The sequence below is a fragment of the Artemia franciscana genome, chromosome 7, assembly GCF_032884065.1.
Source record: "Artemia franciscana chromosome 7, ASM3288406v1, whole genome shotgun sequence".
NCBI classification, from domain to species: Eukaryota; Metazoa; Arthropoda; class Branchiopoda; order Anostraca; family Artemiidae; genus Artemia; species Artemia franciscana.
The window spans coordinates 5,201,225-5,219,444 of record NC_088869.1 but is presented as its reverse complement, the minus strand read 5'-3'; the positions used below and the strand labels follow the sequence as shown (position 1 = coordinate 5,219,444).

At 34.5% G+C, this 18,220-nt stretch overlaps 1 protein-coding gene across 15 annotated transcripts in view; it reads left to right on the top strand.

Annotated features, from left to right (window-relative positions):
• The window catches only part of LOC136028761 (hemicentin-1-like), a 266,427-nt gene that overhangs the window by 133,029 nt on the left and 115,178 nt on the right, over nucleotides 1-18,220 (top strand). For 14 of the 15 annotated variants that reach the window (XM_065706646.1, XM_065706644.1, XM_065706649.1 and 11 more), the window contains exons 6-8: nucleotides 1,531-1,697; nucleotides 5,347-5,370; nucleotides 11,975-12,125. In XM_065706646.1, the coding sequence (XP_065562718.1) occupies nucleotides 1,531-1,697; nucleotides 5,347-5,370; nucleotides 11,975-12,125 (342 nt within the window). The remainder of the gene's footprint in view (nucleotides 1-1,530; nucleotides 1,698-5,346; nucleotides 5,371-11,974; nucleotides 12,126-18,220) is intronic. The other variant, XM_065706645.1, reaches the window with a different exon arrangement.

Here is an 18,220-nt window from a genome sequence, read left to right as displayed (position 1 = left end):
ACGTTTTGGCTGGTGTGCCGAATTTTACTTGATTTTTTTTTCATTTCTATCGTAGCAGTACCAGTGTTTCTTAAAAAAAAATCACATCTTACATTTTTCGAAGCTTATGCCACTTATTATCAAAAGATATTTTGACATTTCGAGACTTTTTTTATGTCAGAAAAAGTTTTCTAGATTAGCTTTACATTTTCGGATAGTTTTCTCTTGAATTATTTATAGACATAGCTTCCTTGGAAGATGTTTCGGTTTGCATAAACTTCTATTTTCAAATTCTAGCGGGAGGTAGCCTACGGCATACTCTTGATCCCCCAAAAAGTGAAATTATTCCGTTAAAAGTGATGGATTTTTAACTAGCTGATAAAAGTAAGCCTTAGGCAAATTACAAGAATAAAGTTCTCACTCGCTTTCATCAAAAAGAAAAAATCTTGGAGAAAAATGAGATATCAATACTAGTTAAGAAAGACATACATTTCGGCTGCAATATATTTTCTATAAGAACTAGATAGTAAAATTCACAGTTTTACGAGAAACATTACATGAAAAAATACCTCAATAAAATTCTGAATAAGCGAAAAAACATTGACAATAAGCTGAAATGGTCATATCCCTCTCTCTTTCCCCGTCGCTATCTCTATTTCATTCTCCCTCGCTTTTGCTACCTCTCTCTCTCTGTTTCTCTACCGTATCTCTGTAACCCTCTGTCTCTTCCTCTATCCTTCTATCTTTTCCTCTATCTCTCTCTCTCTCCTCTCTCTCTTTCTATCTAACAGGATTTTTTGTTATCAATTCTCGTGAGGTTAAATTATTGGACCTTTCAAAAAATAAAAGATATCGGTTCGGCAAATGTAATTTTTTCGTTTTGTGGCATAGACTTGTTAATAATAAGGGCATTCTGTTTTTTATACTACGCCAAGAAAAAAAACAACAAAAAAACAATATGGTATTTATATACACTTAAGTGAAGCTATTGAAACGGCTAAAAATAAAAATAACCATAAAAGGAGACTAGAGATAATCGGAAAATGAGGAATTTGTAAACAAATTATCTAAAGAGTGATCATATTTTTTTTGCTTGTAGAAAAATGTGAAGCGAAACTATTTCTTATATTTTTAAGGGGTGCAGAAACTACTTACTCATTTATCAAAAAGAAATGTCGTCAAAAAAAGAAATGTAGTCAATAAGAAAAAACTGTTAGTGATGAGTTTTTTTTTGGGGGGGGCATGATGTGCCTGTCTCGTATTTTCTTCGGTAGATATTTGACAGAGATTTAAATATTTATTTTTTCTTTATTGATATCTTGTAAATAATCAAATATTTTTCTGTTTTTCCTCCCCCAAGAAATCATACAATCATTCTCTCCTTTTTTCTTTGGTGGTTTAGTTTATTTTTGTTCTTGTTTGAAACTCCGTTGTCTAACAAATGTACGTATGTCTAACATACGTATTTAGGACTGTTGTGTATTGATATTTTTTTTGATTAAAAAAGTTGTTTGTTCGGGAAACTAATTAAATTTACTCCTCATTTTTCAGTCCGACCGGTGAGTGTTAGCATAGAAGGACCAGATGGACCTGTGATTGAAGGCTCATTAGTTAATATTTTGTGTCTAATAAAAGGAGCTAGACCAGCAGCTACTGTGAGATGGGAAAATAACACCGATGATGTAGTAATGCCGCATCAAGACTCTGAGTATCAATCGGTAAGTCAAAGAAAATTCTCACTTTCAGTTTTTAAATGGCCAAGAATGAGTTTATATGATGTTCGCTAGTTAAAGCTAGGCACCTAATACAAGAAGCTTCACCAGAAGCTACCGTAAGATGAGAGAATGACACCGATGATAGTTTGGTACCGCATCAAGATTTTGAGTATCAGCTGGTAATTCCAAGGAAATCGCTAGTTAATACTAGGCACCTAGTACAAGAAGCTTCACTAGAAGCTACCGTAAGATGAGAGAATGGCAACGATGATGGTTTAGTAGTACTGCATCAAGACTTTGAGCATCAGCTGGTAAGTCCAAGAAAATACGCACTTTCAGTTTTTAAATGGCCAAGAATGAGTGTATATGATGTTTGCTAGTTAATGCTAGGCACCTGATGCAAGAAGCTTCACTAGAAACTACCGTAAGATGAGAGAATGGCACCGATGATGGTTCAGTAGTACTGCATCAAGACTTTGAGCATCAGCTGGTAAGTCCAAGAAAATACGCACTTTCAGTTTTTAAATGGCCAAGAATGAGTGTACATGATGTTTGCTAGTTAATGCTAGGCACCTGATACAAGAAGCTTCACTAGAAGCTTCCCTATGATGAGAGAATGGCAACGATATGGTTCAGTAACGATATGGTTAGTATCAGCTGGTAATTCCAAGGAAATACGCACTTTCAGTTTTTTAATGGCCAAGAAAGAGTGTATATGATGTTCGCTAGTTAATGCTAGGCACCTAATGTAAGAAGCTTCACCAGAAGCTACCGTAAGATGACATAATGACACCGATGATGGTTCAGTACTACTGCATCAAGACTTTGAGCAACAGCTGGTAAGTCCAAAAAAATACGCACTTCCGGTTTTTTAATGGCCAAGAAAGAGTGCATATGATGTTCCCTAGTTAATGCTAGGCACCTAGTATAAGAAGCTTCACCAGAAGCTACTGTAAGATGAGAGAATGACACCGATAATGGTTCAGTAGTACTGCATCAACACTTTGAGCATCAGCTGGTAAGTCCAAGAAAATACGCACTTCCAGTTTTTTAATGGCCAAGAATGAGCTTACATGAGGTTCATTAGTTAATAGTATGTGCCTAATGCAAGGAGTTAGTCCGGTAGCTACCGTAAGATGAGAAGAATGACAACGATGATAGTTCAGTAGTATCACATGAGCATATGTTATTATAGTTATCATAAATTAAGGAATTATGCAATTCTATCCGCCATATCAAGGAACTACCAATACTATGTTGTGACTTTTGACGTACTTTGTTTGGACTGCTTGGCTCGTATTTAGTGCTGAACCCTCAACACAAAAGGTATGCCAAAAGGCTGATCAGAAAAAAGTTTGCTTTCGTTTTATAGAAACGTTCGTATCCCACTCCTTTTATCCCACTCCCATTCCGTTTAATTCAAATTTTCAGTAGCTTTATGATTTTCATCATGTTTGGCAATATGGGCAATATGACGGTATAGTGATACCACATAAAGACTGAGCATATGTCTAAAAGATATGTACTTTCAGTTATCTAATAATGAACATGCTTATATATATTTTTGGATACTCCTCAAAAGGATTGGCCGTTTCTCCAAAATCATAATATAAGCATGGCTCTGCTTTTATGATTTTTAAATAGATTGGGAATTGTGACTCTGGAAACCCATCATATTTTATTATAAAAGGAGTAACAAACTTGTATTTTACTATTCTTAATTCCAGCTTCACTTCCCGTTGAAAGTTCAAATTCGTTTAATCCTTTGTCATAGTCAGTCCTTTAGTCCGTGGCCAAGGAACAATTCCCAGCCGCATCTGCTTTCATTTAGCTTATGCTGAGTGCTGCAAGTTCTAAAGCTCCGCATTGGGCTCTCTCTGAGACTACTAATCCCATCTATTCTTAGTTTATACCTACCCAAAAATTCTCATGTGTATAGGTTAACTTGACAATAAAGTAATTTAACAGTACGTAAGAGCTAAGTTTAGAATAAGTCTATCTACTCCAGTCTACTGTAGATGAACCGACCAGAGTCCAAACGATTAAGTCCATTTTCTAAGGTATCAGCTGGCAACCCTTTACAGATTAAATAAATAATACCCTTTGCATAATAAATAAATCCTTTGCATAAACAGTCTCTGAAGAAACAGTTTCTGCTACTTCAACTGACATGTTCAAGTCCCACATTGATAGGGAATGGCTCTGCCAGGTGTTCCTTTACAATTGGGAAGCTGCAGAGTCCTGCACTAGAGTCTAATCTAACAGCCACAAACTACACCAAACGAATTCTTTTTTTCATGGAGCATCACAAGGATGGATAATCCTTATATCGCTCCAAGCTGCGATTTAAGGTAATTTAAGGTAATAAATAAACAGTGAAACCTTGTATGGACAGGAAGCCTTGTATATAATCCGCCGTCATTTGGCGTTTATGTTTAATAATAGATATCTAACTTTGATTTGACCTTTTGTGTCAAATTTAAATCCAATCAGGATCCAAACGTCAAGTTAAAATCTATATATTGTTGCCATCGCTTCCTCTTTTACTGCTTTATACTTCTTTTGTTGAGAATTTGTGAAAGGATGTTTGTCTAGTGATTCTTAAATAATTAACCCCTTGCCTCTTAAGTTGCTAGACACTACTTCTGTATAAAGGGATATATCTTTCTTCTTACCGTATCTTTGGACATGGACATTAAAACCCTTGCTAGAAAAAAGATAACATAATTCCCCCCTTCATTTTTGCCTTATCTTTGATCTAGTTTTCTTTCTGTTTTCTTATGATACAGTAATTATCATAAGTTGAGAACGGAGCTAAACAAAATACTTAATGAATCTGAAGGTTTGTCATAGAATTTAACAGTTCTTTGACCCTTTTTAAACTATTGATTTTGTTTTATCTTCCTGTATTATTTTTGACTTTGATTTTGGCCAGCGGCTGTTCTGAGCCTGGGTAGGGGATATCTTCCCCAGTTTTATACATCTGACATGAAATTCCTTTTTTATGTTATTATACTCCTCTGATAAACCTTAACCCCTTATTATCAGGCCTAAAACAGCTACTGGTTTTGGTGCTATTTTTGTTTCCAGGAGAGCAAGGAGGGAGGAGTCAAAAATAATAAAACCTTATTTTTTGGTTTAAAAATAATCATAAATGGTTTAAAAATAATTTGGTTTAAGAATAATAAAATAATAAAAATGAATAAAACCTTATTCAACGTAAGTTGGGAAGGAGCTAATTAAGATTTTTAACAGATCAGGAAGATTTGTCAAATTAAGAATTTACTAGAGATTTTAAACGAAACTGATTTTAATCTATTAATTTTATATAATATTCCTTTCTTGATTTGAGTTTATATTTTTGCGTTACTGGTTTAATACAAACTGTGGTATTTCACTTTCTATTTACAGAGGGGGGGGGGGTAAATTATATTCCTGTGGAGACACTGGAGAACACCGTTTTTACCTCATTATCTCTACAATTTTCTCTGTTCTTTTATATTTTATTCGAGGTTTGAACCTTATAGGGTATAGTCCTTTTAGCGCTCGTTCCGTAAACATTCCTATAAGAACATCCATTTGCCAGTGTGACCTTATAAAAAATAGAGTTATTCAACATAACCTTATTTCAAATGATATTTCTTGCATGCAGCGTGTCAAAACGGAAGAAGTGTTGGTAAGCGACTATGTCCTTTCATCTTTGTAGTTTAATTAATAAAAAAAAACAAGTTTTTTTTTTAACTGCAAGTAAGGAGTGACATTAAACTTAAAACGAACAGAAATTATTCCGTATATAAAAGGGTTGTCCCCTCCTCAACGCCCCGCTCTTTACGCTAAAGCTAAGTCTTTGTCACAACTCTACTTTTTAAAACAATAAAAAACTTTAAAGAATTAAAACAATAAAAATATCCTTTCAATAAAATGTCCTTATAACAATCAAAACAAAAAAAAATGTCCTTTCATCTTTGTAGTTTAATACATTTCCTTCAGTTAAAAAAAAATGTTTCTTATTGTGATATAATATTTTATCATGTACTAATTATTAACCTTTTCGTTGCAATTTGAAACATGTGTTATTGTTTATAAAACAGTTATTTCTTGATAAAATGTATCCTAGTGCTTACAAAAAGGTTGTTTAATAATAAATATGTCCCTGACACAAACGTTCTTTTAGTGTTCAAAATTTTGTTGATCTTGAGCTGCAACTGAAAAAACCTTCCCCCTCCTGCTCTATCCCATAGTTTAGGTTGTTTTAAACCTAAGCCTCTATTTACATGGTACTTTGAGAACGTAAATTACATAGTTAATTACAGAAAAAAACTTGACAAAATAAAAAATTTTGTGCTGAAACTACTCAATGGGATTAGTGATACGGAAATAAATTTAAAAAGTCTACAACAATAAAAGAGATAATACTATTTTTAATAGTATGTTGTAAATATGTACTTTCAAACTTTTTATATTCCCTTTTGTTGCCGAAAAGAATTTTATGTCAAAATTCATACTTATCTCCTTTTTCACTGTATTTCCCAATCGATATCTTTTAAATCAAACCAACATGAATAAATAGGTCTTTTGACCTTTTTTGTGAACTCTAAAAACGGAATTTTGTTGCTAAAATATACATCAAAAGAATCGGATTTTTATGCTTATTTGAAATATACAAGTCCCATCAAATTTAGTCTTTGTCATCAAAAGTTACGAGCCTTAGAAAATTTGCCTTATTTTGGAAAATAGGGGGAAACACCCCCTAAAAGTCATAGAATCTTAACGCGTTCGGCGTATCAGAGAACCGTATAATAAAATTTTCAAGCTCCTATCTACAAAAATGTGGAATTTCGTATTTTTTGCCAGAAGACAAATCACGGGTGCGTGTTTATTTGTTTCTTTTTTGTTTTTTCCCCAGGGGTCATCGTATCGACCAAGTGTTCTTAGAATGTCGCAAGAGGGCTCATTCCAACGGAAATGAAAAGTTCTAATGCCCTTTTTAAGTGACAAAAAATTGGAGGGCACCTAGGCCCCCTCCCACGATCATTTTTTTGCAAATTCAACGGATCAAAATTTTGAGATAGCTATTTTGTTCCGCATAGTCAAAAACTATAATAACTATGTCTTTGGGAATGACTTACTCCCTCAAAGTCCCTGGGGGAGGGGCTGCAAGTTACAAACTTCGACCAGTGTTTACATATAATAATGGTTATTGGGAAGTGTAGAGACGTTTTCAGGGGAATTTTTTTTCGGTTTTGGGGGTGAGGTTGAGGGGAGGGTGATATGTGGGTGGATCTTTCCTTGGAGAAATATGTCATGGGGGAACAGAAATTCAAAGAAAAGAGCTCAGGATTCTCTAAAATTACTATAAAAAAAACAATGAAAAAAATAAACATGGAAAGTTTTTTCAATTGAAAGTAAGAAGTAGCATTGAAACTTAAAACGAACAGAGATTATTACGCATATGAGGGGTTCTAAAAATACTTTAGCATGAAGAGCGAGGTATTTAGGAGGAGATAAATACCTCGCTCTTTATGCTATAGTATTTTTGGTAATTTCAACCATTTATTCTACGGCCTTTCTGATTCAGGGGTCATTCTTAAAGAATTGGGACCAAACTTACGATTTCCTGTAAAGAGCGTGGTATTAATGAGGGTACAAACCCCCTCATATACATAATAACATTTAAGAATATAAAAGTTTGTTACGTAAGTTAATTCTTAAGTTACGTATATTTTTTACTAATAAAAACGTTCGTTAAAAATTAAAATTTATATTTGCCTTTTTCTGTAACCGAAAAATTGCAGGGCAGCTAGGCCTGCTTCCCCACCCCTTATTTCTCAAAATCGTCTGATCAAAACTAAGAGAAAGCCATTTAGCCAAAAAAGGAATTAATATGCAAATTTCATTTTAATAATTTATGTGGGGAGAGCCAAAATCATACATGCATTAATTCAAAACGTTCAGAAATAACATAAAAAAATTATTTTTTTTTAACTGAAAGTAAGGAGCGACATTAAAACTTAAATTGAACGGAAATTACTCCGTATATGAAATGGGTTGTCCCATCCGCAATCTCTCGCTCTTTACGCTAAAGTTTGACTCTTTGCAACAATTCTGCTTTTTAAAAGAATTAAAAGCTTTAGCGTAAAGAGCGAGGGATTGCGGAGGGGACAACCCATTTCATATACGGAGTAATTTCCGTTCAATTTAAGTTTTAATGTCGCTCCTTACTTTCAGTTAAAAAAGCTAGTTTTTTTTATGTAATATATGAAAGGGAGTGTCCCCTCCTAAACGCCTGCTCTTTACGCTATTAAATAAAAAAAAACTAGTTTTTTTAACTGAAAGTAAGGAGCGATATTAAAACATAAAACGAACAGAAATTACTCCGTATATGAAATGGTTTGTCCCCTCCTCAACGCTTCCAGCGTTGTTTGTCAGCTGAAACGTCACGAAGATTCTGCTTTGCGTACGGAATATTATAACGTTTGGAGGAGGCTTGCTTTCAACTTGGTACAAAAGGCGGTTTTTTGAGCCGCAGTAGAAATAGAAAGATGACTATCTGCTCTCTCGCTATGCCGGTAAGAAATTCTTCTTCATGACCAAAAGTGGCATAGAAGGCGTGAAGTTGATCTAAGGGCCAGAGATCTTCTTTAAGACTTCTTCTTCCTCAAGTAAGCCACATAGTTGTCATAGATAGGCCCATTAAGTTCCTCTACTTGTCATAGTATCCTATGTTGTAACCACCTCGGAGTCAAAATTGGAGAATCTTTTAAAGATGAAATTTGCAAGAGATACCCTGTAGGCTCTCCTCATAACTTCAACACTAACAAAATACTCGTTTTCTGTTGCGTAATGTTTTGAACTGCACAAACATAATGCGTGGATTTTACGCATTATGCATAGCTTTGAACGCTAATTGAAAATACGCTTTGGACTTTTGGCTCAGTTTTGGGTTCCCAGAGAAGTTTCGGCTATATGAACTACAGTAGTAAGGTCTTTCTTGTCTAAATTTTGTGTAATTCAGCAGGTAAGATAAGGTATAAAATCCTATTCCAAAATGCTTTAGAAGAAAATTGAATTTTCAGGCTTTTCCCGCGAAATTTGCCTTTTATGAGCTTTCTGTGTGAAACCAAAGTCTAAACAAATTTAAAGAGACTATTCATCCTCAGTGGATTCAAATAGAAAATAAATACCCTTAAAAACCAATTCAAAGCTGCAGCATTTATTTTTTAATTTGGGCTAAAATTTAGGCCTTTAAGTGCAATTTTGGGTGTTTCTTGGTTTCAAATTTTTTCCAACTTTTTATATTTTGTGCACGAGCCACACCATAGTCACATCTACGTTTGTATTTCGGAAGTGAAAATTTGTATTTCATAAGCGGAAACGTATATTTAACAACACTGGTATAAAGTATTGCAAGACATTGGTTTAATGTTTGCTCCAACACTAACTTGATTTTGCCTGTTCTTTACTAATACTTCATCTTCTTAACTTTTGTCAGGTTTTTGTTACAGATAGAAAAACAGGTATAGAGGCAAGACTAAATAAAGTTGACGACTTGCCGGGATGACCCGGACTTAAACTGTATTCAGTACTTTTAACCATTAGGTAAGAAAGCATGTTGCGTAAACATAAGAAAAGGTATTATTAAGAAAGAGAGAAATGTCAATTACTGAATGTAACATTAAAGTCGAAATACGAGGCCTAGCATCATTTTTGCAATCTGCAAAGTGCGAACGATGACAATTTCTGGCTACTGTCTGGAACCTGTAACGTCCAACTAGACAAATGACCAAAGCTTTCAAATCATTGAAAACAAAACCCCAAGAGGTAGGGTAGTCTTGCTGTTAATATACCCCCTCCCTTCTCATAGCTTTAAGCCCCTGATTTTATTATAATAGGTGACAAGAAATCTGGATGTCTAAAGGACAGATCCAAAGACTTCCCTGCTGGAAACACGACTAAGCCGGCGGCTGGTAATATTTCAATAAATATCAGTAGGAATTATTGTTGCTGTCATAAATTTAATCTTTCGGAAATGAGATGTGATTTAGTTTTAGTTTCTCAAAGCAAATATAAATTCAGATTTGATCTGAATTTTATTCCTTTCCGTAATGTGATAGGGTCTCTTATCTGAAATAATTCTTGAAGTGGGGAATCTATCTTAGAAACAGAAATTCAGGACACATTGATGAGTTGTTGCCCTCGGTTACCCTAGTACTCATAGATTTTTATTACCTCCTTATCACAAAACATTTTCCTTTAAGAGAAAATGGGTGAATGTGACCTACATGGCAAGCTTAAAGCAATTACCATGAGGAAAGAACCTCAGCTAGTTTTTAGTAAAAAGGGATAAGATGTAAAACAGGAAACAAACAATTTCTTCCAAAACATTAAGTATTTCTAAGTTGCAAATCTGGTATAAAGCTTATACTGGATTTTGTTAAGGAAAGGATAATGCTACTGTAAATTTTGGCTTTTAACTCACTTTTTATGATAAGTTTTTCTCTTATTTTAAATTACTTCTACTCGTGTATTTTTTCCCTGGGAACGATCTGACTGCTCCAGAGACAATTAGATTCAAACTGCAAAACAAACAACGGAGAAATTGTTTAGCGTCCTGTGGTGGCGCAGTGGATTTGACCTTAGCTTGGTAATACGGGACCCAGAGATCGAATCACGCTGCAGGAATGCACTGCAGGGCCGACGCAGGGACCATAGTAGTCAAGAAGCGTCGTTAATTCTTAAATAAATAATAATAAAATTGCTTAGCGAAGCTAAATATCTAATTTTGACTTTTTTACACAAATAAATTTTTTGAAAATCTCTAAGATAGCAAAAAAAAAAATGTTTAGCAATTAATGGAGAATTATTATTTTCAATTTTAAAGGAGTATCTTTGTGAAATCCCAACTTCCTTTGTCTAACAAGTACTTGGCATTTTGAATTTCAAAATGGAAAATTAGACTTGATCAAGATGGATTCGGGACAGCCCGAGTAATGGTGACACATTTGAAATACCCCGTTTCCAATTCTCCCTTATCATCTGGAACTTTCTATTCTCATTTCAGTTATCTTCAAAACTATTATTTTTATTTACGAATTTTACCAAAACACTAGGGGTCTTGTATTGCGGAAACCCTTGAAGTTCTTCAAAACTCAAGAATAGAAGGAGCTCAAATACAAGTGCACGCGCTTGAGAAGAGATTACAGTTTAATTATGTTTCAAATGCTTCAAAACTCTGAGAAATACTCTTAGAAAAGGATAGAAAACAAGAACATAGAATATAGAAAAAAATATAGAAAATAACAAGAATAGCAACTTCTTCATTCAATCCTTTATTATTTTATAAGTTTCACATAGATCTAGCTTTAAGTCTTCCTTGTCTTACGACTGTTGGTCTGATTATGACCGGTCTCCAATTGTTTCCATGAGAGTTTTGTATTTATAAGATTAGATTTTAGTGTAAAGGCCCGCGGGCCATATCAATACACAAAATGCAAGTACAAACAAAGTTGAAGAACAAAATACAACTCCAACTAATTTAAGTTACTAAAATTAAACTTCTAAAAACCTTAGCCAACTATCCCCTCAAACACCCTATTTTTAACCCCTATACGAACGAACTTACACAATTGCTTAGCAGCACTCGCATTCCTCTCATACATCCACTCAATTAACCACCATTCACTTCCTAACACTCGTTCAAAACATTCATTCCGCAGCTCTGACAGCTCTTCACACTTTGATATAAAATGAAAGAGATTCTCTTTCACACATCCACACATCGGGCAAAAGTAGGGGTTAGCCAACAACCTAAACTGCATCAAAAAATTCATCTTTCTCCTAAATCCAAACTATCCCCCCTCAACAACTGGAAATTCTTCAAGTACTTTCTATTCAATCCCAATTTAAAATAACCCTTTGACCTTACGACTCTTGGATTTCTTTTACAGGGAGTACTAGCTCTCCATCCCAAGCCAAAAAGTTTTGTGGTTAGATGTAGGTATTCTTTATCGTTTATCCCTTATCGTTTTGTGTTCATTAGTATCATAATTTTATTTTTTTTAATAGTACTAACAAGTACAAATGACGCACAGGCTTTTAGAAAGGCCTGTTTGTCAAAATTTCTGCGGGTGCCTTTGTGCCCAGATTTCTAAACAAATTGGATACAAAAATTACTAAGATAAGCAGAATTCACTCTTATATACAATTATTTTGTGTTACATTGTATGCGTTATGTGCCCCGTCATAAAAATATGTCCCCTTTATGTTAAATCTCGTTTTAGACGGACAAGACATATGAAACACGGAGTCATTTGAGTTTGAAGGTTAACAAGGAAGACAATGGCCGAGTTTTGACATGTGAGGCAACTAATCAGGTCATGCTGGATAAAGGGGAAGCCCCCATCAAGACATCAGTAACATTACAAGTCCACTGTAAGTAATTAATATAAAAAATCTTTTCCACAAAACAAGTTTTTAAAAGAAAAGTAAAGAGATGCATTAAGCCAAGAATGAGCAAAAATAAAGTCAAATAATCTTCCAAGCGTAAAAATACCAGAAATCACTATCAATAAATAAATGAAACTCAAAACGAACAGAAATTGCAATAAATAGCTGAGTCAACCTCAAAACGAGCAAAAATTAACATGAGTAGGGCTGATAACCCCTACGCCTTCTCAAAGGCTAGAACACAATTTGCGCTTCACTAAAAAAAAAGACCGTGGATTGTCAGTTAAATTGACATATACTGACATTTCTTCGCTTAGGTTTATATAATTTTTCATTTATGAAAGTAAGAAAGGTGAAAACATTTCAAGCGTATTTTGTTTTTAGTAAAGCGCAAATTGCGTTCTGGTCTTGAGACGGCTTAGGTGTTATCAGCCCTATTCATGTTAATTTTTGCTCGTTTTGAGTTTGACTCAAAACACATAGCTGCTGAACCGTTCTACTGTGCTGAACAAAAAAGCTGTCTCAAAATTTTGACTCGATGCGTCTAGGAAATAAATGGGCTTGAGAGAAGGGCTACTTACCCTCCAATCTCTTGTTACTCTTAAAAAGGGCACCAGACATTCGCATTGTAATTGGAGTGCAAGGGGAAGGACTTCCCCTTTGATATATCTAAAAAAATATTTAAAAGAAGTAAAAACAAGGTGAAAACATTTTAAATATGTTTTGTTTTCAGTAAAGTGCAAATTATGTTGTGGTCTTGAGCAGGCATTGGGGTTGTCAGCCCTACTCATGTTATTTTTGCTTGTTTTGAGTTTGACTCGGTTATTTATTGCATGATTTAAATATACGACAAATGTTTAAAATGTTCTAATGTTTTTAACTTTAATAAAGTAAAAACTATTAAAACTTTAAGGAAAATGAATCAGCATATGTTTGCTAAACTGACAATCCACAGCCATTTTCAGTAAAATGCAAATTATGATCTGGTCTTGAGAAGGTATTGGGGTTATCAAAGACATAATTTCCAGACCTTTCAACTACACTGAAAAAAAGGGTATGCCTAAATTTTGATTAGATGTGTTTTGGGAATTGAATTGGCATGGAAATGGGGCTTGTTGCCCTTATATCACTTTTGACTAAAAAAGGAACTCGCCCTTTCAATTTTCAATCGAATGAGCCTTATTCGAAGTGTCTACGACAGCAAATGGCCATCTCAAAATTTCCTTCAGATGCTTTACGGGAAAATAAGAGGTTTGGAGGGGTGGAGGTTATCCACCCTTCGTTCACTTTGAATCTTAAAAAGGGCACTAGAATTTCTGATCACCAATCCAACGAGCCCCTTCTAAAGTTTATGTGATCGCCCTTTCTATACTATTTACCTTATATGCCCCCAAGCCATAACTTACCTTGCCCTGAGGGCTGTGGGGTTTTATCCTCAAAGATATAATTTCTGGTCCTTTTTATTACGTTGAACAAAATGGCTGTCTCAAAGTTTTGATTGAATGTGTTCGGGGAAATAGTGGGTGAGGGAGGGGAATTAGTTGCCCTCAAATCACATTCGACTATTGAAAGATGTTTTTGAAGTTTCAACGACAACAAATTACCATTTCTATCAGATGCATTTTGGTAAAATACAAGGTGTGGTGGGGGGTATCCACCCTCTGATCACTCTGTGTCTTAAAAAAGGCACTAGAACTTCTGAGTACGAATACAATGAACCCCTTCCCCCGGTGTTTATACAATCACCCTTTCTATATATACCTTACATGCCCCAGGGCATAACGTACAACTCTTGCCGTGAAGGCTTTGGGGGGGGGGGTCGCCGTCATCAAAGGCATAGTTTTCGGACCTTTTAATTACGTTGAACAAAATCTAAAAATTTTTTATTGGATGTGTTTGGGGAAAGGGTAGGCGTGGGAGGGTGGCTTGCTGATCTCTAATCACTTTCGACTGTTAAAAAGGGCACTATTTTTTTCAATTTCCGATCAAATGGGCTCTTTTTGAAGTTTCTAAGACAATAAATGACCTTCTCCAAATTTCTATTTGATGCATTTCAAGAAAATATGAGGTGTGTTTGGGGGGGGGTATCCAAAATCCGATCACTATAAATCTTAAAAGGGGCACTGGAACGTTTTATTACCAATTCAATGATCCCTTCTGAACTTTATACGATCACCCTTTCTGTATATACCTTACATGTCCACAGGGCACAACTTGCAACTCTTGCTCCTAAGGGCTGTAGGAGGGTCGTCATCCTCAAAAATATAATTTCCGGTCCTTTCAACTACGTTGAACAAAATGGCTATCTCGGAATTTTGATTGGAATGGTGGTGTGGGAGGGGGCTAGTTGCCCTCCAATCACTTTTGACTATTAAAAAGAGTACTAGTCCCTTCAATTTTCAGACGAATGAACTCTTTTTGAAGTTTCTACGACAACGAATTGCCATTTCAGAATTTCTATCAGATACATTTCGACAAAATACGAGGTGCGTGGGGGGGGGGGGTATGCACCCTCTGATCACTCTGTATCTTAAAAAGGACACTATAGCATATAATTCCAATCCAATAATCCAATTCCAAAGTTTATACGACCACCCTTTTTATGCAAACTTTAAAGGCCCCCAGGACATAAGTTACAACCCTTGCCCTGAGGGCTGTGGGAGGTTGTCATCCTCAAAGAAATAACTTACAGACCTTTTAGCTACGCTGAACGTAGCTAAAGGGGCACTAGCCACTTCAATTTCCAATTTAAGAAGCCCTTTTAGAAGTTTCTACTACAAAAAATGGTCAAAACTTGTATCAGATGCATTTGGGAAAATACAAGGTTTGTGTGTGTGTGTGTGGGGTTATCTACCCTCCAATCACTCTGAATCTTGAAAATGGCACCAGAAATTTTTATTACCAATCCAATGATCCCCCTTTGTAGTTTATACGATCAACCTTTCTATAAAAACCTTAAATGTCCCAGGGCATAACTTGCAACCCTTGCCCTGAGGGCTGTGGGTGAGGGGGGTTGTGATCCTCATCATTATTTTTTTGACCTTTTAACTATGTTGAACAGAACGGTTGTCTCAAAATTTCAATCGAACGTGTTTGGGGAAATGGTGTTAGTGGTGTTAGTTGCCCTTTAATCACTTTCAACTATTAAAAAGGGCACTAGCCCTTTCAATTTCCAAATGAACGGGAACTTTTTGAAGTTTCTACGACAGCTCCTTCGGTACGAAGGGCCCTGGTTAAAAAAAAACACATTATGCCCACATCGCTCTTTACTTAGGAAGCACTATTGCGCTGCAAATGATTATTCCAATAAATAAAAACAATTTTTTCATCTATAAAACAATAAAAACAAATTTTTCATCTATAAAACAATAAAAACAATTTTTTCATCTATAAAACAATAAAAACAAATTTTTCATCTATAAAACAATAAAAACAATTTTTTCATCTATAAAACAATAAAAACAAATTTTTCATCTATAAAACAATAAAAACAATTTTTTCATCTATAAAACAATAAAAACAATTTTTTCATCTATAAAACAATAAAAACAATTTTTTCATCTATAAAACAATAAAAACAAATTTTTCATCTATAAAACAATAAAAACAATTTTTTCATCTATAAAACAATAAAAACAATTTTTTCATCTATAAAACAATAAAAACAATTTTTTCATCTATAAAACAATAAAAACAATTTTTTCATCTATAAAACAATAAAAACAATTTTTTCATCTATAAAACAATAAAAACGATTTTTTCATCTGTTTAATGTCAAAATGTCCATCTCTGCCCTTGGTACTTGTGTATTATACGGAAAAAAAAAGTGTATTATATTTATTTTCCGTAGGGGGAGGAGTTCTGTTACTTGTGTATTATACGCCCCTCATTCAAGTTTACTCTGTGCAAAACTCGAGAAGAAGCCATTTGCTTCGTTTCTTTCAGCTTAGCGTGAGATAAGACAAAGACAAGTAACAGTATAGATGGGAAATATATAATTTGGGATATATATTTACACATTAGGAGGGGTGGGGCTAAAGTATTTGGTCAGTTTGAATTTAGAAAACAATTATTTCTTCCCAATATACAAAATAAATATACCTAACACTTTTTGCATGCAGACCCGTTATTATTTAACCTCCCCCCCCCCTAATGTGGAAATATATAGCCAAAATGTGTTTCTAAAGTATTATATTTTTTATCATATCTTGTGATGTTTCATTAGGATTGAGTTTCAAAGAAACAGACTCTATTTAAATGAAGCGCTTGACTGTTTGCCGTATAATATACCCTGCCCTTTACTAAGGTAGGGATTGCTGATGACAATTTTTATAAAAGAAACAAACAGTAGGGCTTCTCCGCAACACAGGCAACCGTGAAACATATCTAACTGCACTAGTTTAACTAGAAAAGCCATTAGAACAATTCTTTGTATAAACTATTCAAAAATTTGAACTGAATTTGCTTAGACACAGCTGAACAAAATTGTCCCATTTTTAGAATACATCAGAAATGATCTGGAAAAGGGCTTTAAGCAATGCTCAATTTGCATAAGTAAGCAAATTAAAGTTTCGGAAACAGGCCTAGAACGTAAACTTGGGGAGAGAAGTTTACTTATAAAATTTGACTGTTGCCAAAGATACAGCTAAAGGGGATCAAATAAGGAGTATAATTTTATAGTATGGTAGATGAAGTTTTCTATTATTTTGGATAAATATTTTGTTGCGGAATTATTCATTCTAGCTCCAAAGGAGGTTGGAATTATGTAAAGTATTTATTCAGGAAAATATTTGAAATCTTCTCTTTTCAGTTTTTTTCATTATTTGTTTATTTTGGCAAATACACTTGGTTGATCCCTAGCATTTTATTTTAGTAATAATTTTCTTCAAAAATAAGGTCCAATTCCGAAAGATGATAAAAACAATTTTGGAGACTAATCGGAACTGTAGGAATTCATGCAAAAATGACCTTAAAAGTCTGTATCAAACAGTTCGTAGTAACGAACTGTAAGTAAAGAGCGACCCGGCTAAATAGTAACCGAAACTCTAAAAACAGAATTTGATACCAATAGATACATCAAAAGAATATGATTTTTTTGCTGATGACAAATATGTAAGTTTCGTCAAGTTTAGTCTTACTCATCAAACGTTACGAGCCTGAGAATTACAAGCGAAAATGACCTTAAAGGCTGTATCAAACAGTTCGTATAAGGAGCGACCCGCCTAAATAGTAACCGAAAATCTAAAAACAGAATTTGATACCAATAGATACATCAAAAGAATATGATTTTTTTGCTGATGACAAATATATAAGTTTCGTCAAGTTTAGTCTTACTCATCAAACGTTACGAGCCTGAAAAAATGTTTCTTTATTTTCGATTAAACGGGGGCAACACCTAAAAGTGACAGAATTTTAATGAAAATCACATCACCAGATTCAGCATCAGATATCATCAGATTCAGATTCAGATTTTGCCAGATTAAATATCACGGTTGTAAGTATGCTCGTTTGTTTTTTGTTTGTTTTTTTCCAGGGGCGATCGTATCGATCCACTGGCCCTAGAATATCGCAAGAAGACTAATTTGAACGGAAATTAAAAATATAGTGCCCTTTTTAAGTGACCAACATAATTAGAGGGAAACTAGGCCCCCTCCCACGCTCATTTTTTCTCAAAGTAACCCGATCAAAATTTTGAGATATCCATTTTGTTCAGCATAGTCGAAAATCTAATAAACATGTCTTTGAGGATGACTTGATCCCCCACCGTTCACTGGGGAACGACTGCAAGTTATGAACTTTGCCCATTGTTAACATCTTGTATTGGCTATCGAGATTGGCTATATTTTGAAATCAACTCGCCACGTCATTAAACTTATAGGTTTTGGCGCAACCAGTTATTTAATGTCAGTAGCAAGGCCCAAAAAAATGAAAATTTGCAAGTATTACAAATGATGTTCTATTTCGCAAGGGATTACAACAATTCAAAAACCTTAAAAAAAACAAAAGTTTCAAGCTTAGTACATATCGTTGTTAGAAGTCGGACTAGCTTCAATAATCAAACATCTTTGAACAGATACACA